General features: G+C 45.3%; 4 protein-coding genes across 15 annotated transcripts in view; all 4 read left to right on the forward strand.

Annotated features, from left to right (window-relative positions):
- Positions 1 to 597: 597 nt before the first annotated feature.
- On the forward strand, positions 598 to 1,456 carry LOC118510214. The gene is made up of 3 exons (XM_036051778.1): positions 598 to 899; positions 979 to 1,152; positions 1,238 to 1,456. Exons 2-3 carry the CDS (start codon positions 1,003 to 1,005, stop codon positions 1,310 to 1,312), a joined length of 225 nt encoding a protein of 74 aa, XP_035907671.1. The 5' UTR covers positions 598 to 899; positions 979 to 1,002; the 3' UTR covers positions 1,313 to 1,456.
- A 123-nt stretch (positions 1,457 to 1,579) lies between these two features.
- Positions 1,580 to 7,170, forward strand: LOC118510196 (mitochondrial coenzyme A transporter SLC25A42). 4 transcript variants are annotated; one of them, XM_036051742.1, is made up of 9 exons: positions 1,597 to 2,315; positions 2,400 to 2,495; positions 3,401 to 3,680; positions 3,767 to 3,928; positions 4,806 to 4,974; positions 5,048 to 5,233; positions 5,294 to 5,559; positions 5,637 to 5,823; positions 6,026 to 7,170. In XM_036051742.1, exons 4-9 carry the CDS (start codon positions 3,832 to 3,834, stop codon positions 6,180 to 6,182), a joined length of 1,062 nt encoding a protein of 353 aa, XP_035907635.1. In that variant the 5' UTR covers positions 1,597 to 2,315; positions 2,400 to 2,495; positions 3,401 to 3,680; positions 3,767 to 3,831; the 3' UTR covers positions 6,183 to 7,170. The 4 variants fall into 4 exon arrangements, with proteins under 4 accessions (XP_035907643.1, XP_035907635.1, XP_035907626.1 ...); XM_036051733.1 differs by having other exon boundaries at positions 2,487 to 2,495; XM_036051750.1 differs by lacking the exon at positions 2,400 to 2,495 and having other exon boundaries at positions 1,580 to 1,682.
- A 176-nt stretch (positions 7,171 to 7,346) lies between these two features.
- On the forward strand, positions 7,347 to 9,810 carry LOC118510186 (serine/threonine-protein kinase ULK3). Its single transcript, XM_036051711.1, has 2 exons — positions 7,347 to 7,668; positions 7,772 to 9,810. Exons 1-2 carry the CDS (start codon positions 7,582 to 7,584, stop codon positions 9,194 to 9,196), a joined length of 1,512 nt encoding a protein of 503 aa, XP_035907604.1. The 5' UTR covers positions 7,347 to 7,581; the 3' UTR covers positions 9,197 to 9,810.
- Positions 9,811 to 11,440: 1,630 nt separating this feature from the next.
- Positions 11,441 to 21,162, forward strand: part of LOC118510114 (signal transducer and transcription activator) — a 43,255-nt gene continuing 33,533 nt past the window's right edge. For 3 of the 9 annotated variants that reach the window (XM_036051675.1, XM_036051692.1, XM_036051683.1), the window contains exons 1-2: positions 11,481 to 11,801; positions 13,151 to 13,575. The gene's annotated coding sequence lies outside the window, so the exon portion shown is untranslated. Of the gene's footprint in view, positions 11,802 to 13,107; positions 13,576 to 21,162 lie in introns of all 9 variants that reach the window. The other 6 variants (XM_036051624.1, XM_036051615.1, XM_036051606.1 and 3 more) reach the window with 6 other exon arrangements.

Genomic DNA, 21,162 nt, shown 5'->3' on the forward strand with positions numbered 1-21,162 from the left:
ATTGTAAATAATTCCGACACGGAATGGTTGACAAGGGTTGATTCGTGTTTAAATCGTGTTAGAATATCGCAACAAGTGGGCAAAACGGTTGTTGTAGGAAAAGATCACGAATTATTGGTGTTTTCGCAGATAATACGCTTGCAATGCTTGTTTTATTGTTTAGAATTTATGATTTCGAGATAATCATTACAATTCGGAGGATTAAAACATATCGATCCATTTGTATCTCCGACATCGTTTTCGCAGTAATTGTAGATAAATGAAGAATCAAACAATGATATGCTCAGATTTTTGTTGCTTTTTATTCATACCAGCAGAAACGTCCAACATTCACAAAGCGTTTTCCCCCTTTAGCAGTAATAGTGAAGATTTCGTTTAAAAATAATTTCTAAAAGAGAGGAACAATTCAACTACAGAGCAAGAATTAGTATATTTATCGGCTTTGGGTTTAACAATAAACATAGAATCCGTTTTTACGCACACTGAAACTAAAATTGCTATCCATATGTGAATTTTAATAACGAACATATTTGAATTTGCACGTCCAGCGCCACGCGCCCAGCTTCACCCCTTTATACCCGGCATTATAAACACACCGTCATAAACAAACGTCATCAGAATGTCAGCTGTAGTTGCTGAAACGGGAGAAAAAAAAATAAACAAAACATTCGAAAGAATTTGCCTTTTACCACCAGTCCTACCCTACCGAGCGGTAATTTCGCGGACAAATTGTACCGGGCATGCCGACTGCCACCGGTTGGACGTTTCAAAGCTTACCACCGATCAACCAAACCATCCAGTAAATTCACATTCAACCTTCTTTGCCGTGCTACACGGAGGTGTAAGTGTGTTGGGCCAAATTTGCCAGAGAAGGCGGATTGTGAAATTCTTTCTAGAGCGTAAGTACAAAACGTTTCTCTGCAAGAACAAGCGTTCTATCCCACTATCTATCTATCATTCTATTTTCTCTTCCAAAAGGTTTCCAAGATCCAATTGCAAGCAATGCAGAAGATAAAAATGTTTGTATCGCGCAATCTGGTCACGATCGTGATGGTACCGTCGCTGATCGGGTTGCACTGGGCCTGGGATTCGCTGCAGCACAACAAAGCGCTCGTGTCCGACTACGAGCGCAAAGATTTGCCGGTTGTCATTGTAAGTTACATTACCCCGGGGCCGAGGAGTTTTCTTTTGCGTACCGCAAAAAATTACTGTTCGCTGTTATACTTCCAAATTACAGGCAGCGAAAGCATTGTGGCAGCGTATGACGAATAGCCAAAAGGAATCGAACGAACAGCAGGATAAATCGCAGTAGCAGCGAAGCGTTTGCTGCTGGCTGACTGGACAACTGTTTGTTAATGATTCTTTTCTTTCTCGTGCATTGCATTGTAATAGAAGATGCCATGTATAGAATAGAGGCATGCATAAGGATATATAAAAACACTTGGTAGCGTTTAAACGTGGATTTTTTTTTTTCTTTGCCTGACATGGGATTCATAATGCTTGGCGGGTTTTATGCAACATTTTTGCGTTTTGCCATGACAAACAACAAACCCCCCACACGCACACACACCTACACACTTGTGTAGCCGGAGCTGTCAAAATCAGCTGTCAAGGTTGAGGAAGCAGCAGCAGCAAACCGCGGCCGGACGATTGGAACGGATCGCGCTCGGCACACAACGACGGTAGGACGGGTTCTATTTACATTTTCCGCGACCAGCGTGCACACATTCGCATCGCCCAACACCGACCAACGAAATCATAATTCCGGCGTAGAGTCCGCCGTATGTGTATGCGTGTTGTTTACTGTTTTTCTTCTGGCGGGCACACTCCTGTGATCATCCTGGCTGAGCTGTAGCAGACAGGTCCACAAACGGTCCCGCAACGGACGGTCGGTTGTTGCTGACAAAATCCCCACTATTTGCGCATCAATTGATCATCAACAACAACGAATCTGCAAACACCCACCACCCATCCCAGCCACAAGGTTACGTGTGTGAGGTGGGTGCGAGCAGCAACCCAGCACTGTACTGTAGGTCATCGAAAGCGGTCCCAATCCCTGGAGGGGGGTGTAATGTGGGTTTAGAGCTGTGCGACTGTGTGTGTGTGTGTCCGCTGATAACAACATAGGCAACGTGTGTGCCGTGTCCCAACCACCATTAGAGTGTGTCAAGTGCCCGGCGTTGATACCAGCATCCCAACATCGGAGCGCGGGCGCGGAATTCCACCGTGCAATTCTTCCGCTTTCTTCACGGCGAAGCACTTTTCCGCATTACCCCCCGTGTTGGCACGGCGGTAAAGGTTGGCCGGCTACATAGGTGCGTATATGTTAATAAGAAAAACCCCGATTGTCCAAAGGGCGCTTCTTTGCTTTTGTAACGCTTACTAATGCTGCTTTCTAGTTTTATTACACCGTTTTTTTTTTGCACGCTACTGACTACACTACCAATGGCTTTATGTAATCAACGATTTGCGGCCTCGAAAAGCAGGGCGAACAAGTACGTGAGTGAGTGGGTGCCTTTTTGCATGAAAATCGAGACAGAACATCGGCCAATTCGACGATTTTTCGTACGGATATTTTGCCTCCGTTTTCCGGATCGGATTACGCCAGAAGGAAGAATAGCGATCCTGGGATATGGATCGGTGGAGACGATCTTGTTCCCTGTTGTGGAAGGATGTGTTTTTTTTATGCGGAATATGATCAAACTCGGTTCGGTTGTGTTTACCAGCCACGATGAGCATAATTCTTTATTATTTGGTGCTATTAATAGCGTGTCGCGTATATGTGGGGAATGTACTCGCCACACACACACATACACGTATCGTGTTAGTTTCGCGTGGCTGGAGAAAACAACAACGTAACGTTGCCGCTGTTCAGCCGTTTTTGTCGGATTTATGCAGCGAACCCACTGATGCGTTTAAAAAAATATATTCCGCCTAAAGTTACATCCATACGTTGTGTTTGTGTTTATATGTTCACGAACAAACACACACACACGTTTGAAAGATGTTGACTGGTCAGGTTGAGGAGGAAATGGAATTTGACCTTCGCCGATTGACGCGACACGGTTACGACGAGCGTTCCGCGGTATCGTAATCTGCGTTGACGAAATATGACCGTTACCCCTAGTGTTAACGTCTCGGGCCTACTCATCCCACCCCGAAAGACACACACACACACACACGCTTGCACGCACGCACGTGCAATGTGGAAACCCTTCAGCTGAGAGCAAGGGCGGCGCGAACACGGAGTGTATCTTTGTTGGCATCAGGGTCGCGAGGCCATTGGCTTTGGATGTTTTTTTCTGTCCCCCGTATAGTAAACAGCACATGGCCTCAATCCGGTTTCAACGGTTTAATGGCAGTTTCTTTCATTGTTATTTTTTTTTCTCTCTCCTTGCAGATCCAATCTCTCTCGGGAGGCCCAGAGGGGGAGTTGAACCGTTCGAAGGTCCCGTCCCGTCATCGCCAATCCCACCGGAAGAAAACAGGTTTATCTTACTTGTAAGGTGGTAGCAAAACGCATCATTGAGCACTTTTTGGCTCGATGCATATGTCGAGCCGAGAACTGCAGGTCCGATTACGATCGACATCCGGCACCGGGAGATATGCAGCACACCATCCTATCCCGACGATGCTGTGAAGCTGCACTCTGATTAATATAGTTTACAGTTTTTACCTAGGTAAATATGGTGCCAGAACGCTCGACGCACATTATTACCCCCCTTCGGATTTTAATTCGAATCTTTTTTCTGTTTTCTAATTTTAGGACACCTCTCGTTTTTTCGTTTGCTGGAGTTTTGTGTTTTGTGTTTTGTGTTTTAGTTTTTTTGCATGCGTGCCACCACCAGCACTACGCTCGGTGGCGAACTGTTTCCCGCTCGTCCACACACTGCCAGCAACGGTTGGGCAGCAGCGGATGCATTGCGAGGTGAGCGGCCAGTCCTTATCAGCCGGCAAATCTATCTTTGCTGCACAATGTTGTGTTTGGTGCTCTATCAAAGTCCCGGACATAGGTCGCAATCAATCGTAATGCAATCAAGATGGGTTACTGGCGGGTTTTTTTTTTCGCCGGAAGCGAGTCAAAGGTTGAAATGGCACGTGCGGGAAGTTATGTTTGCTAGGATAGTGTTTAGACAGGCCCCGTATTCGGTTTGTGTGCGCCCGATTCGGCTTGGTTCTATAGACAAAACAATTTTCATTTCATTACTAATGGGCCGCTTAAAATCCTCAAAATCTTGATAGGGTTTAAACACTTATTACAACAATAGCAATATTGAACTTGAAACACCAAGAACCACATCCATTTGGAGCAGGAGTTTCGAAATCCTTTCTCGGCCGCTCTCTCTTAGTTGAGGATTGACTAACCAACTATGCGGTATCAATAAGTCTAGTAAGCCAAAAATGGCAGGCATGCTCTTAAGAGGTCGTTAGCCCAAGAAAAAGAAGAAGCCATTAGATGGTCGTCGGCATGACCTTAGCAGGTCGTTAAGCAAAGAAGAACCGCTTTGTGGTTTTGGCCTGCTTCAGAAGTTCTTGATCATCTGCCAATCCAATACCTTAGCCTTTCGGGTGAACCCATCAACGCTCACACTCCATATCAGTTTGGAGCCTACCACGCCTTCTATTTCCATGTGGAGGGCCAGGAAAAGACTTTGTGAATGGAGTGACTCCTCCATTGTCCTTCCAACAAGTTGGCGGCTCTGAGCGGTCTCGACCTCTCCAACACGGCTGACGCGGGTTTCGTCAGTTATGGACTATGTGAAAATACAACAAAAAAAATCTATTCCCTTTCATTCCATTTTCAGACATGTCAACGAATAATCGACAACCATCGGAACCGGAGCCGGCCCGGCCCACTAACCTTAATAACCGGGATGTAGTACTGACAAGCTTGGTGGCCGGTGCGACAGCCGGTGCACTGGCCAAAACCACCATCGCACCGCTCGATCGAACCAAAATCAACTTCCAAATCAAGTAAGCACCGTATCACTATAACGTGAGCGGGATAGTACTAACATATCGTATCGCAAATAAAAACTCTCCGTAGCAAAGACGTCCCGTACACGTTTCGTGCGGCACTTGGATTTCTGCGCAATACGTACGTCCGGGAAGGATTTCTGGCACTATGGCGTGGTAATTCGGCCACCATGGCACGCATCATACCCTACTCCGCTATCCAGTTTACGGCGCACGAGCAGTGGAAGAAGCTACTGCAGGTCGATCTACACTCGGAGTAAGTATCACATTGCGCGTATTGTAGTTTTGTTGCTAATGGTCCGCTTACTGTTTCCAGCACGGAGGTACGTCGGTTTATTGCGGGTTCGCTGGCAGGCATCACATCGCAATCGCTCACGTATCCGCTCGACCTAGCCCGGGCCCGGATGGCCGTGACGGACAAATACTCCGGGTACAAGACGCTGCGGGAAGTGTTTGTAAAGATCTGGCAGTGTGAAGGTCCGCGTACGCTGTACCGTGGCTACTGGGCAACCATACTCGGTGTGATACCGTACGCCGGTACCTCGTTTTTCACGTACGATACACTCAAGAATGAATACTACAGTAAGTCACATACCTCAAGTAAGTGATGTTGTGATGAAGTGACTTAATAGCGGTGTATTTTTTTTTTTTTTTTGCAGAAAGGACGGGAGATAAATCTCCCAACACTGTGATATCGCTCACGTTCGGTGCGGTGGCGGGCGTCATTGGCCAATCGTCTAGCTACCCGTTGGACATTGTGAGGCGACGTATGCAAACCACCGGCGTAACGGCTCAATGCGCCGACCAGTACCTTACCATCGGCCGAACGCTGATCAAAATATACAGGTATGTGTAACGCTTCATCCGGAGTAGTGATGAGCATAACCAAACAGTAACTGGAATTGCATCAGAGTGAACAACTTAGAATAGTGGGTTAAATCTTATGCTCACACTTTGAGAGTTAAATCTGGTGAAATAATTTAACTCTCCGTGTAGAGTAGCCACTCACTTCGTTTTAACTTACTCCATTTTTTTTTTCACCTACCAGGGAGGAAGGACTCATCGGTGGCTTTTACAAAGGATTAAGCATGAACTGGATCAAGGGCCCGATTGCGGTCGGCATCAGCTTTGCAACGTACGACCACATCAAGCATCTGCTGCGAGAGATTATACACATCCGGGATAGTGATCAGGCACGACGGTAATGTGTGTGTGTCCTGGACTCGCCTGGTTGCCTCTGATTGAGGGCAGTCAGGGCGATGCAATACCCGGTACTCTTCGAATTGGAATTCGAATATCCTTACGCATAGAACGCATTGAAAGCAACCGAAAAGGAAAAGAAGCCCTTACCAAAAAGGCTGTACACGACAATAAGACCGAAATTACTCCCGCCGCCAGGATGGATCCATGTGTGTGTGTATGTGATTGTACCATGTGTATATTTTATAAGCCAGCGGAACGAGCGGCGCCGGGGGGGTGTACGAATCGTCAATCGGATAAGTGCCATTAGCTGGCTAGTTGCCTTTCGCTTTTCCCGTGTTTTTTTACAAAGCGACAAAGCGCAACGGGCCGTCGTTTAGTCGTTTGCCAGGCCAGCACACTACTACGAAACCATAGCACAAAAAAAAACCACACACACACGCACCCATGTACTAGTACTAGCGTAACGAATCTATTTGTTAATTAGTCATTTCCCCGTAGAGTTGCGTAAATGTTTAGGAGCGACCAACCAAGATTTGAATTTGGAAGCACAAGGGGCATATACAGGGCTATAAGCTATAGAAAGGAGTGAGAGAAAAAAAAACAGGGAAAACAAATCGATGCCCTCTCATCGCGTGTAGCCGTGGCGGTTAGGAACCGTGCGGACACGTGTGTAGAGTGCAAAAGTCGTCGTGTCGCATTTTCGTTCCAGCTCCAGCAGTCTCTTTCAGAAAGATGATGCGGATTCAAATTAGTCAGCCTGTCGCGCATATGACCTTTTTATTATTGTGCTGTATTACACGCACACATACCTGCCTTTCGTAGAATGGAGTGAGATTTGGGGTTTTTATTAAAACTAGTAGTTGTTAAAATTATCCGCCTCCGAACCCCTATTTACCCCCCAATCCCCGAACCCCCGTATTTTCCATTACGATTGGGCTACAGATGTAAACAATAAATGGTGAATGCCACGCAGGCACATTTAAAACCCAACCAAGTGTTTTAAATTATTAAATGTGTTACATAAACTGCTAGGAAAATAATTTTGCTCGAATTTTCCTTCGAAACTCGATCAACAGTACGACCAAATTAAAAGCAAGATATATAAATAAATATACATTTTGAAGTGGGCCCACCTGTCATCTATAAACCTTGCGTGTGTTTACAAATCCACCATCAGCTGTCAATCGCGCTGACACAGCGTTCGCTTGTGTGCGTATGTGTTTTGGTCCGAGACAACACGTTCGTAGCCTTTGGTTACAATATATTGCTTTTACCGATACTGGAAACCCTCTTGTGATGTCAGTAGGAAATTATTGTAGAAAACAGAAACACCATTTTTACCTTGTGATGCTAGTGGAGTAAATATTTATTAAAAATTACAACCAAACAAAAGCGGGCACGATGAGTGAAACCAAAATTACCGACTACAAGCTGCTCGAGCGACTCGGCAGCGGCACATACGCAATCGTGTACCGTGCGATGCATAAGGTATGATTTTGCTTTTTTACTTTTCCCCCAATACTCGCTTGCAATGCGTTTTATCGTAGCTAAATACATAAACATTCCTCTGTTTTGTCGTTTCTCTCCTTAGACTACGCAAGAGATTCTGGCCGTGAAAGTGATGGCCAAGAGTAAAGCTTCCCATTCCGCGATGGATAATATAATAAGCGAAATCAGCTTGTTGAAAAAGCTAAAGCACCGGCACATCGTCGAGATGCGGGACTTCCTGTGGGACGACGCAAACATTTACATCCTGATGGAGTACTGCAATGCCGGCAATCTTTCATCCTACATTAAACAAAACCGCACGCTCGACGAAGATACCTGCAAACGGTTTCTGCAGCAGCTGGCCCTCGCCCTGCGCTACATGCGCCATAACGACGTTAGCCACCTGGACCTGAAACCGGCCAACCTGCTGCTCACCAAACATGCCGGCACGTACACGCTGAAGGTGGGCGATTTTGGATTTGCACAGCGGCTAAAACCGTACCAGGAAAATACGGCCGTTAAAGGATCTCCGCTCTATATGGCGCCGGAAATATTGCTTAAAACATCGTACGGCCCGGCGGCCGACCTGTGGAGCGTAGGCGTCATCCTGTACGAGTGTCTGTTCGGGCAGGCACCGTACAGTTCGAAAAGTTTGCACGAGCTAGCCGAACGCATTCATCGGAACGATCCGATTACGATACCGGCCCGGCCCGCCATATCGGCCGAATGTCGCCAGCTGCTTACTAGCCTGCTGCAGCGCGATCCAGCCCAGCGCATTACGTTCGAGAAATTTTTCGACGATCCGTACCTCGATTTGGCGCACGTAGCGTGCTCCGAGAATCTGCACAAAGCAATCGCACTGATAAACCGAGCAATCGAGAAGGAGCAGCGCCAGGAGCTGGGTGCCGCGTATCGGGCGTACTGCCAGGGGCTGCAGTATTTTGTGCCGATAACGCGGGCTGAATCGGATCCGGCCAAACGGCAGCTGTTACGACAGCGCGTCCTATCGTACCTGAAACGTGCAGAAATGCTTAAGCAACAAATTTACGCCACCAGCCAGATGCTGGATCAACCCCACAAGCAACAGCAACAGCCGACAACGTCACAGAATATCAGACCATCCGACAGGCAGCTGCCCAGCAGTTCGGCCACGCAGGAAGTTTCGAGTTCTCCGAGCAAAGGTACGCCTGGTGGGACCGATCCACCGAACACACGCCGGGAGTCAGATTTGGTGGAGCTAGCGCGTGAATATGAAAACATTGCCCGTGGACTTCAAATTGGCCGCCAAGCCGATAAGGATGCGTCCGAGAATAGGTTGGATGTGGCGCTGGACGGTTACACGACCGCGCTCGGGTTGCTCATACCGGCCCTGCACAAGGACATCGAGGTTGAGCAGAAACGGCTGCTCCGGCAACGGATCGAACACTGGATGGAGGAGGCGGAACACATCAAATCGATCCGGTCGGCACAAATCATGCAGGAGATGGAAAGCACGGGAACGAACCATTACGGCTGTATCGTGCAGTGAACCTCCCGACGGACAGGGCGATATTTGCTCTCTTGCTATTTTTTTTCTAATACAACACGTACACACATAAACACACGCATGAAATGATATTAAAATTAGGATAACCAGATAACACTGAAAGGGCGACAAATCTGGCGGATAGTCGTTAGTTACCCCGTATCGATAGAATTGTTGAAGGCATTCGATTTCCGCCACGAGTCGACCTCGCTCTCCAGTGGAGCTCTGGTGATGTGATATACTCGTACCGGCTTAAGTTTCCCGTCGATTTTTCCGAACCTTATATGCATGTGTCTGTTTGTGTGCACGATGCACAGCCCTACCTGCTTCTTAATTCACGGCCTAATTCCAGTATTCTCAAACAAGAAACACCGATTTGTTCCTATCATGTACGGCTTTATGAATTACGCACCATGGGTGTATGTGATGTACGGACTGATGTGTTGTCGAGTCCCCACATCAGCAGTGAGATTTCCGATCCCCGCTTTATTTAAATAAACATAAAAATAAAACTAACGACGCACGGTACCACGGCTCGTAAATTGTATTACAGACGTTGTGATTTAATGGCGATAGGGAACCATTTTTTTCAATAACATTAAACAATCAATTAATCGGAGTCGGACGAAGTTTGTGCGATGCTTTGGTACATGATCACAGGAGTAATGAAATTAATTTTATACCATTGGATGTTGTACGTGTGTATGCGCGTGTCTAGTCTCCATAAAACACATTCAGTATGAGAGGCGTACCTCCATTTCTGCGTTACGCCGCTTTACATGTCCGGCAATGCAAATCAGCTGGAAGATCTTGAAGAGTTTGAGGTATAGCTTTCTGATGCATGAGCTTGAGATTTATTGGTTAGAAATCAGCGTCGGGAATTATTTTAGAGGTTTGCCGTTAATTACCGTTATGCTTGATTAGAAGACGATCCCAATTGTTTCTTGTGGAAGTATAGGCGGCTCAGTTCATTTCCCTGGGGTATTCCTTTTTTCTTTTCTTCGAGCTATGTTGACTATCTCAGGATTTACTATTCAGCTAAGATTAACCCTATCGAATGGTGTTGCTTGCAATAGACCAAACATGCAGATAAACCTAGAAGCTGACCAGCATCGTTAGAGCCGTGATAAAATCAATGAAGCCAGATTTGGTAGCCAAAGACGTCTGGTGGCTGTAGTGTTAAAGATGACAATTCTAATGCTTGGCTAGCGACTTGCTAAATTGAGCTAGCTATAAAATAGCTCGCTAGACTTATTGATGCCACGTATTCAGCCAGTCAGTTCCAGCGTCCAGTCATGTAAAGACCTACAGATTGTTGAGCCAAAGAATTGAAGCCAAGGTAATTGAAGTCAGTAATAGCCGGCCAAGACCTCCAGAGCTGGTAGAGCCTGGATATCGAATTCCGACTGGACCACCTTCTCGTTCGCCGGACTGACTCTTCGGCTTCGTAAATCCAGTCAAGTGAAGTCAAAAATGGCAAGCCATGACCTCTCAAAATTTTTCTTTTTCTTGGATAACGACCTGCTAGGTCCGAGCTATCGAATCGTCAGTCCATGAACGGTCTGGATGAGATTCAACATGCGGCCCACCTTGTGGAGTTCGTTACTGGTTATCCTATTTGAACGAACACGGAATTAAGTTCTAATAATTATTATTCTAGAACTAACTGGTAATACATTAAGGATATACGATTCTAAAAAGCAGAAAGCAGTCTCCCTTTATAGTCGATACAGATTCGCATCAAAGCACTGGTACCGACTCCTGCGTGGAAATTGCGAATGTGAGGAAACCTGCAAAACGTCCCGAAATACTGACATGAAAGTACAGGAAGACCTCTCTTGATGTTGTGTTTTTACAGCTCTACTACTTCAAGTTTTGGCTGCTCCACAACTTCAATTTTATCTTTCTTTCAGGAAACAAAATTTAATCTTTTGAATTTACAGGCGAATTTTTGCAAACCAACAATCCTGATACAGTGATTTTCCCAACGAAAAAAGAATCCTCCGAGTTTGCCGAACCCTGAGGTTCCCGCCCCCGCCGTCACCGCCACGGGCTTGATCGTCCCGTGTGCTACGGTTGTCAACTGTCAAAAGCCGAAAAAAAAACCCCTGGCGCAAGATGGCGCCCGGATAAAACAACACAAAAAAAACACACACAACAACACACACGCACGCACACCAGCAAGCACAAACGCGTATCGCTACATGTAGCCAAAGCCCATATGTATGCCTACATATTCTGCGCCTGCATACCCTGGCACACACAGCGCAAGCATGTATTGATCAACGTGCCCTTCAGTTCGTCTGTAACACTGTGCCCACGAGTGTCGAGCTTATATCGTACCGTGCGCCGTGCGTAGATCTACCGCCTTTTGTTGTTGTTGTTGTTGTTGTTGTGTGTTGCTGTTTGTTGAAAACTGTCTCGCACCGAATCGGGGTGTAAATTCGGGGTGCCGTATCGCTCCGGGCCGTCGAAAAAAAAAACCGACAGAAAAGAGAACATAAAAAGGCGAATTTTTTTTTTGTTTTTCTCACGTGCGCGCGTGTGTGTGTATTACGTTGCTGGTGGTGCGCCGGGTTTCCGTTTTCGCATATACACCTGTCAAATAGTAATGGGTTTTGATTTTCCCTTTTTCGGATAGAAATTTTTTGTTATTGTTTTTCTTTACCCCCTTCCTTCTTCGGGTGGTGTAGAGGGGGATGGGTGGTTGGAAAAGTGGGGTAAGAGTGGAGGGATCCGGTACCGATTTTTCCTCCCTGTCCACTGTCGCTGGTTACTTCCTGCGCGCTTAGTGCTTACGGGCGACGTGTATGTGTGAGTGTGTTTTGTACGCGACAAGTGCTCTATTATGTTTCGCTCTCTCTCTCTCTCTCTCTCTCTCTCTCTCTCTCTCTCTCTCTCTCTCTCTCTCTATCTGTACATATATATTTGTGTACCTAAAAATGAAAACCTTTTTTCTTTTAAAAAGGCAAGGTTAAATGGCGACCCCCTATTTAAAAAAAAAATTAAAAAAATCTTTCAAACAGTTGAGAAAAGCTTAAAGGGCAAAAACCTTAACTTTTCTCCATGTTGTTGATGGGTAGCGTACATTTCTTCCTTGCGGGTGACATGATCGCCACCTCGACACCCTGCTTACGTTTGTTTGTGTGTTAAGTATACGCACGCACACACAGGCACGCACTTGTCACGCCGCTAGTGTGTCTTCTTTTTTTTACTTTTGTATGTGCGATTTATCTTCTCACCCGTTTCTACATTGCATTCCGCACACGCGGGATCCGTATGCGCCGAAATGGGGCATGCACTTCCGGTTGGGTGGATATCCGCTGTATGTGACAGGTCGTGCCGCCCGAGGGCGGACATTTCGCGTCGGGCGACGGCATTTAAAAAAAACCGATCCACCAAGTCGCGCGCGCATGCCTCCGTGAGTGTGTGTGTGTGTGGGTGGATTGGGTGGCTGTCCGTATGTGAGCGGGTGCCTTTATAATGCGCGCGGAAATGTTGTTTATTTTGTGGGCTTTGTCGCGATCTGTTTTTTTTTTCTTGTTTCCCCCCACGATACTGTCACTGAAAGAAAAACGTAAATGAAGAGCATTTTAGAGTGTGTGTGCGTGTGTGTTTGGGACAGATTTGTTTCGTGGGTCTGTCACTGCCTCGTTTTGTTGCGTCAACATCACTTGGAAGCGTTCCACGCACCCAATGCCCGTCTCGACCATCAAACCAAAACCGATCGTGACGTGACGCACACCCACACCCATGCCACCACAAGGTGAATCTAGCGGCGGCAGCTCGAGCGAAAGGAAGAGAGCGCAAAAAAACACTCACTGTGCCGATACGTGCGTGCGTGTGCGTGATCGTGTGTGTGTGTGTGTGTGTGTGCGTTAATGTAGGCGCCATTCAATCAACCAATATTGCAGCTTTAACAGTAAGGGAACTATTGACCGGTTCCATTTCCCGCAGCAGGCGACGACATCCATCAAACGCAGTGTGTACCGTGTATGTGTGTGTGTGTGTGTGCTATGTGTTTTATGTTACATTAGTGTCCGATGTGTACGTGCGTGTGTAGTGATCAAGCTAGATAAAGTTTCAACACACTGCGAGTGATCTAATCGCACAACCACCAACCCGTACGACACAACTGCTGCTCCGGCAACAGCGAGCGTGCGAAAGAAAGCGAGAGAGAGAGAGAGCGAACGTCTTATCAGCGACTAGCGGCTTACGCGCTCTCCTTCCGACACACGGCCGGCCTGCGCGTTCTATCCGACTGGTGTGTGCCGGTGCGTGCGTGTGTGTGTGTATTGGGGGAGCCGGGAAAGATCTACACGCATCCGCAACCGCGGCGACCTGAAGTTTTTTTCGCTGGGTTTTTTTTCTCTCTCCTCCGTGTAAGTATACATTACCATTCATCGCGATGATATCGACGGTTCCAGAGCTTAGCATAACAAGATAAAATTTGATAATTTGTTTGAGGTTTAAAACAGGCGAAGATAAGAAAATATATACACGAAGAGCAAAAGGATTACAGGAATTATCCGGGTTCGGGTTTTGTTGTGTGTTGTATGTGAGCACATAAAGCCAGATTAAACAGACGCGTACAAAATTGCCCCAACCCAACATACGCCACCATGTCGCTCGCTCTAGTATGTGTGTGTGTGCGTGCGTCGAGCAAAGTTCCAGGAATACGATCAACGATCGTACACAGACCCTACCAGTATTTGTCTTCGGAGGGTGTTCGTGTGTGTGTGTGTGCGTGTTATGTACGCTTTCCGCCGGCTATTGCGCTGCCGTTTTTAGCTCTCGATACACACTCGATGCGATGTGGATGCGGCTGCAAAGGACGGGCCGGGGGAGGGTGAAAAAGGGCAAAGCGGAGGGTAAGGCAAGCTCGGGAGGAACGAGAAACTGGCAGAAGTTTTTTTTCTCTACATGTGCTTGCTTGTTGTAAAAATGTGTCCAAAGAATAGGGTTTTGGAAGATGGTCTCTCCCCGGTGCATGGTATAGTTAGTGAAAACCTTGCGAAGCACGATTTGGTTAATTATTTATGATTGTTTCGAATTGTCATGTCACGTTGAAAGTAAAATAAAAATTTTCTCAAGTCCCCGACAATCCAGCTTCTGGATATACTCTCTGGTCTCGTGAGTCCAGCAATGGCATGCCAAACCCTCCCGAGAATGTAGACCCCCAAAGAAGAAGAATATATTTTGTAAAAAAAAATCTTACTTCATTGTAATCAAGTTAGGGTTAATAAGGTTAAGGAGCAATACGGCCAGGCCGTTCCTTATGAATAAAAAAAAAGTTAAGGAAGTCATCAATGGCAGACCCAAAGAATCGATCGATCCAGTCCGGAGTCTAGTTATCGAATCCCATCCGGACCGTTTGGTCGAGTACACTGGACTCGAATTAAAATCAAGTATCAGGTTGGACACCTTTCAAACAGGACCTGCCAGAGGTTGTAGAGCCAAAGAAGCGGTGGTGTCAGTCTTTCACAGCGCAAGACCCCGGCAATGAGTCCATTGTGGAGCATAGTTCACGGAAGACAGACCACCAGAAGGAAGCCAGATATACCAGGCAAAGATCTTCATAGGTTGTGTAGATCCAAGGAAGATGCATAAATGAGATGTGTTTATCTTTGCTACGGTAGGCTAGCTTTACTCGGTAGGTCCGGATATAGAATCCCGTTCCAGACAGTCTCCTCTGGGACATGACTATCAAGTCCAGAGTAGTCAGTAATGGCAGAGCTTGAACTCTCAGGATTTTAGAGTCAATGAAGACATGACGAAGAAGAAGTCTATTACAAATTGAACTTAATTGTAATCAAGTTTTGGAAAGCAGAAACAGCAGGAGCTATGGAAGTAGAAGATGAAACGCCATAGGTTCATTCGGCACAGGATCCAGGTATCGAATCCCGTCCGTTGTCTCGTTATTCTGTACGCAATACAGACTATCCTGCAAGTCAAAATTGACAGGTCAATATCAACCAAAATTGTTTGGAGCTCCAAGGAATATGTATGACTAAGATATGATGTTACTACGGTAGCTACCGGAGGTCTTCTCGTATGCAGAATTGACTTGACTATCCAAGGTACTACAGGTCAAACAAATCTGAAAGATGCTGGAAATGGCAGATCGTGACCTCAAGAGGCTAAAGAAGGTTTTTTTTTTGCTATTAAAATCATCTAAAAAACAGCTAAATCGCACCAGAACGCATTCCATTAAAGAATTGGACAAGTTAAATAAAAAAAAACTGGATAAAATTTAAAGAAATCCCTATAGAAAAAGAAAAATGGACAAAATCGAATTAGTCAGTCCGTGTAATAGTTTCTTTGTTTTAAACCAACAAAGCAAAGAAAAAAACAGCCTAATATTAAACGTTTATTCCTTTTTGACCTTAAACGAAAAGCCAAATTTCGGTTTTGGCGTTTGAAGAGCTCAAGAAGGCGTAATCCGATACCAGGGATTGTTGTTCCCGCCAGCACACCAGGAAGCGGGCCTACGCTCGGGGAAGTCCATTGACTGACGAAGGAAACTAAAGAAGGTCTTCACGGCTTCAAGGGAAGGACCTGAGAAGAGAGCAAAAGGCAGACAGAGAGAGAAAGAGAGGGACCAAAAAACCCTTTTCTGTTTATTTCGGCGTTTCGTCTTCTTTCCTACCTTCTTGTCAATAGCTGTAGGGTTTCCCTGGTTCTTCAGTTTTTTTTTTGTATCTTCTCCGCTGTTGTTTAGTTCGTTGTCTGGCATGATTTTATGACTTTCGGTTGTTTGCAGCTTGGTAAGAAAAAGATCAGACTTTTATGACTTTTCCTACAAATGTGTGTGTTGTGTGTGTGGTGGAGGAGAAGATCCTTCTGCCCTTTAACGTTTATGCGTCCTGTCCTGCGCACATCACTTTCCTGCTGCGCATCCTCGGTGTTCTTCTCTGTTTAGATGGTTCCCTTTAATTTCCTACCCATTCCGGCAGAGAGACCCATAGTATTGTGCCCTTGCTCTTGCTTACGGTTATTGCTAGGGTTTTTTTCGGCACCTTTATGTGTGTGTGTGTGTGTTTTTACTCAAAATCTTTACCGTTTTGACATTGTTGTGTTGTGCCTTCGGTTCTTCTTCTCGAGCACATCGTTAGTAGTTTTGTGCCTCTTTTCTGGTACGGGAGCACTCGAGGTCTTGCCTAACCTTGCTTTTGATGTGTACAAGACGGTGGGGAAATAGGATGGAACCTTCGATAGAAAGATGGAGATGCGCACGTGCTCACAAATATGGTGCATCAGCGTTGAGCCAGAAATTCAATGTCTTTGGCAAGTGCGTCGCACATATGGTATGGGACGCAATTGTATGGGAAACTGTATCCCACAGCTTCTGATTAGCTTTGGTTAATAGCGTTAAGCAGTCCACTTGGTCTATTTCACAATATCTGGACTCTGGGATCACGAAGTGAAGATTGTCCCTTACGTAAATTTCGTAGTCAAAAAATATGTCCGCTAACTTCTCAAACATCTAATCAACTTGCGGTATTGAGGTATCCGAAAAAAAAATCCACCAACTTTAACGCAAACTAGAGATGCTCTAAGCAGAAGACGAACGAATTTTAAGAGAATAAAAGCATAAGAAAGATAGTCAGCGAAGGCAAAGCAGTAAAGCACCGCGAAGAAAAAGTTTTTTGGAGCATTTTTTTGGAGTGGGGGGGGGGGGGGGGTGGTTTGACGACCGTACGTATACAGCCTGCGTTTTATAGAACTGTTCAGCAGGGAGGATATCCATCCATAAAGGTTTGCCTGTGTGAAGTAGTAACAGGGCGTTTTCCAAACAATCAGTTTTATTATATTTCAGGTTTTGTTTTTGCATCTCTTCTTTCTGAATGTGTGTTGAGCTATTAAACTACTGTTGCCAAGGGTATATGCCATGAGGAAGAGCTTCAAAAGGAGAAGGTAGAAACATAATGAACCTTCAATGTTTTCTTGTCTGCTCCTCCAAGCTATTCTAGACCTCTCTAGTCTCTCTTTTGCTACAATAATATCTGACACTCTCATTTAACCGCAAAAAGGGTTAATAGGCTAGGTCCGTTTCATGGTAACACTTCCAATAGATCGCATATAGGGTTCCGTTCCGAACGGTATGTGTGTATGTGTGTTGGTGAGTACTGTTTTGTAACCAGACAGGGTCGTAATTGGTAATCGTATGATAACGTTCCATTGATCAGTAGCCTACGGTAGAGCACCTGTTGGAAATCTTATCAAGAACAATTACTCTAATTGCTCTAATGGGAAATTTCTGCTAAAATCTTATTTGATTTCAATATTCTTACTATTGATGTATTTGTTTTGCACCAAATTCTTATAAACCTCAGTGGTTGAATCATTTTTTCGGCACGTCAGTGTAGAACATGTATAGGTGTATTAGCAGCAGTAGAATAGGCCGCGCTGGCGGTTAGATGAGGATGGCACTTTTCTTTCACAAGACCTTACCGCGTATCACATCCTATCTGGGCCAACTTGTGTTATTCAGGTGCGGGCGAATGAAGTCGTAGAGGGGTAAGACACTTACGTTAAAGTAAAGATCCTACAGTCAATATATTCAAAAGAAGTAATTCATTATAAGGTGCGGGCCCCGGTATATGGGGTTTAAATCCCATCTGTGCCGTTCCCCAATTGTGAGGACTGATGACTAATCCAACTATATGGAATCATTAAGTCTAGTAAGCTAGAGAAATGGCAGGCATTACCTGGGAGAGGTCGTTAGGCCAAGGAAGAAGGAAGAATTCATTATAATGACCAGCAAGAAAAAAGAAGGCCTCAAGAGGTGAAAGTTTTGAGTTCTCTTGAGAGTCTTGAGAGACCTATGATCGAACTAGAATGTAAGAGGTCTATGAAAAAAGGTCTATGAATTATCAATCCTAAGCTTTTTAAACTCGATGGAGACAACTTTTACTCTTTAAAGTTTACTTTGTAATATCGGTAACGGTAGCTCGTTTTCGTCAGAAAATCCTCCGTGAGCAAAGACCTGCTTAGAAAAAAAGTGTCTGTATTCATTTATTATTGAAGATTTATACCATCAGCTTTGACAGCTGGCAATCGTCGAATGTCAACGGGAGGAAAATGCAAATTATCGGTAATCAGACCTATTCCACACTATGTCCCACACCGGAGCTTTTGCATTCGAGTGAGGTCAAATTAGGGATGACAGACGAAATCGAAATTAGGTCAAAATTGTAGTGGAGTAGGTTTTGAAGCTCAGAAAAATTCTTGATATGATTGATAACATTTAAAGCTCACTCCCAGGAGATCCATAGGATTGAAAGTTGCATAGAATATAAGGAAGTTGAGCATTCATACAGACAAATTACTTTTCGATATCGTTTACGGTCGAGCGTCGTCCAAGAATCATCAACGACATCACAACTTTGTTCTAACACCTCTCCTCTGTCCGTCTCGATTGTAGACCGTGCAACAAGACTATACAGCCCGTAGGTCGTCATGCGTTATCATTCCGAAGCTTCGCGAGTCTAATTCGCTGGAGAAGAATGAGGTATTACTACACCACAGGGCTCAGGAAGGATGCGTATGTGAGTTCTGGGAGATGTCTATAAATGTCCTCGCTAGTCCCAGCTTTGCCTTTCGCGAGATATTTTCAGATGGTGAAGCTTCCTTAGGCTCTCTCTACGCCTTAGGATCTAAGATACGCGTATATCAACATCTATGTTGCTGTTGGGACAGTCTAACACTACCTCGTTTGTGTGATTCAACAAGGTTTGCTGAGAGCTGGATAGTCAGTCGTGCCTGTACGAGGTTGCGTTCTGGATGAGATTTGATCGCCGGGGTTCTGTCGTGTGAAGACCGCCGCCGTTATTGCCTCGGCCACCGGACCACCCTGAGACAATGAAACAATGGCACCGAGGATATATTACTAGCTTATGAAGCCTAACGAACATGACAGTTCCTGAGGCTTTTTGCAGTATCGTATCGTTCGGCTATAAACACTAAGAAAGGTAGCTAATCAATAAACAGTTTTCCAGTAAAAAGCTGAGTAGTGCAATTACTGCATCTTATTGTCCTGATGCGTACTATAGATAATGCACTTCTTCTGGTAAGACGTTTTTGTTTTTGCTAATGAGTTAGTTGAACTGTGCGGATGCAGCTACTACCCTACTGCAGAGATTAAGAATACAAAGTATCAGTTATCTTTTAATGCACCAGAAATTGAAGTGATTACAATGTAAACCCCGGTTAAAATCATTTCTATTTATACTTTTTCCAAGGCTCTGGTCATACACTAGCGATACTACCGGAAACAGCGTACTTATCATTCCAATTGATCGTAATGCGATATTGGAGAATGAAATCGAATTACTTCAAATCTCCATGAACATACTGGATCAACCAGCCAATATGCCATATCAGGTGCCTACGGTTGCGTTGTTCCGAAACCGGGGGCAAATGTAATATTCGTGCCATTGTCAATTACGGTCCTGCAGAGGTTCACCGCGATGTACTCCGTACGCTTCATTCCAGAGTCCCATCCATCTTACTTTACAATGTTGCCCATTGTGGTGCAGCTATATAGGTACAAGAAATTGCATTCCTGCACCGGGATTCATTGATGGATGAGTTTTCCGTTTGTCCGTCCCATTCCAATCCGCGTCCGTCCACAGTTTATGTGGTCTTTGGCTTGGGTGGGTGAATCCTGGCAAGCTCTTATTCTTGCCAAAGAGCTTTCCAACTAAACGGGAAAGGATGAAAATTATCCTCGAACGAGAAAAAAAGACAGACCCAGCCGAGTAATTTAAATTAATAATAGTCTATTATTGCGATAGGAAGGAATCCAGGTACTTTTGGGGAAGAAGAGATATTCGAGGGATGAGGCGCCGAGGGTGGTGGCGTCAATTTACATTCCCCTTTGCACCAACTCCCAGCAGCCATCCTGCTTGCCTTTGCCGCTTGATTTTCGCTGGCTAGTATGGATCTAAAAATAATTCTCCAGCCAAGCGCACACGGGAGAGATGCGTAGAGCAGCGGCAGAGTGACTCGGTCACTCAGCAGCCGGGCCCCGTTGTATCCTGGCATGTGCTGTTGTGAGTGGCCCATTTAACTGATTTCCAATTTCGGTAACCTTCGATACGAAATTCCATCCCCTTGTGTCCCACCACCCCAACACACAGCCCCGGTGCTCAATTTTACCACCTGTTCGCATTGATTCCGGTTTTTGACAGGCATATTTTCCGTCAGCGCGCATTTTCCATTCTCACGCGTATTCAGGGCAGGTGGTGGTTTTTAAAAAAATGTTTTACCTTTTGCGCCGGTTGCGAATAGCAACAGGCGGTCTTTCGCATTCCGTTTCCCGATTTCGCTCAAATATTTTCCCCCGCCCGTACCTCATATCCCTTTCTTCGTCGCGTCTCTCTCTCTCGCTCTCTGTTCAACGGCCTTCCAATACTCTCATTGTGAGCTCGGTCGTATTAATTCGTCCTTTGAATGTTACTCCACAGTGACACACTTCTAGGCAGCTACCAACACAACTAATTATTCGGCAACCCAAAACCAAACGGCCCCGGAGAAAGAGAGATAGAGAGCGACCGAGTAATTGAGTTACTGGATAGCTGTATGAGTGAGGGCTGATCGGAAAGTTACTTGAAAAAGCTCGTTAATCGACACACGATTATCCGAGAGCAGTGGTCATACCATCAAATATCTAATACTGTGATGATGACTTATGCGTGAGAAGTTGCGCATTTTGAACACCTTCTGTGAAACATTCGAGTCATCTCGATATCCCCATAACGAAGTGTTTCACAAGCAATTTATTTTTGGTCTTTGCCTCATGAAAGCTCCTGTCCAAGTAACGATGACTAGTTTTACTTGTCAGTTTTAAGTGAGAGCTAGAAGTATCTCAGCTGCCAAACGTCAAAATACATACAAAAAAATCGAGCTGAAATAGCCCCCATTTTTTATTCCAGTTAATTTAAACTCATTTTACTTGGAAAAGA

The sequence above is a fragment of the Anopheles stephensi genome, chromosome X (assembly GCF_013141755.1).
Source record: "Anopheles stephensi strain Indian chromosome X, UCI_ANSTEP_V1.0, whole genome shotgun sequence".
In the NCBI taxonomy this organism is placed as follows: Eukaryota; Metazoa; Arthropoda; class Insecta; order Diptera; family Culicidae; genus Anopheles; species Anopheles stephensi.

What these genes read in the sequence shown, in the direction of transcription:
- LOC118510214 (XM_036051778.1), top strand. Translation starts at nt 1,003, where the DNA reads ATGCAGAAGATAAAAATGTTTGTATCGCGCAATCTGGTCACGATCGTG. An exon ending in AAGATTTGCCGGTTGTCATT is followed by an intron (nt 1,153 to 1,237) that starts GTAAGTTACATT and finishes TCCAAATTACAG; the next exon opens with GCAGCGAAAGCATTGTGGCA.
- LOC118510196 (XM_036051750.1), top strand. Translation starts at nt 3,832, where the DNA reads ATGCGTGCCACCACCAGCACTACGCTCGGTGGCGAACTGTTTCCCGCT. An exon ending in AGCAGCGGATGCATTGCGAG is followed by an intron (nt 3,929 to 4,805) that starts GTGAGCGGCCAG and finishes TTCCATTTTCAG; the next exon opens with ACATGTCAACGAATAATCGA. An exon ending in CAGGTCGATCTACACTCGGA is followed by an intron (nt 5,234 to 5,293) that starts GTAAGTATCACA and finishes TACTGTTTCCAG; the next exon opens with CACGGAGGTACGTCGGTTTA.
- LOC118510186 (XM_036051711.1), top strand. Translation starts at nt 7,582, where the DNA reads ATGAGTGAAACCAAAATTACCGACTACAAGCTGCTCGAGCGACTCGGC. An exon ending in TGTACCGTGCGATGCATAAG is followed by an intron (nt 7,669 to 7,771) that starts GTATGATTTTGC and finishes TTCTCTCCTTAG; the next exon opens with ACTACGCAAGAGATTCTGGC.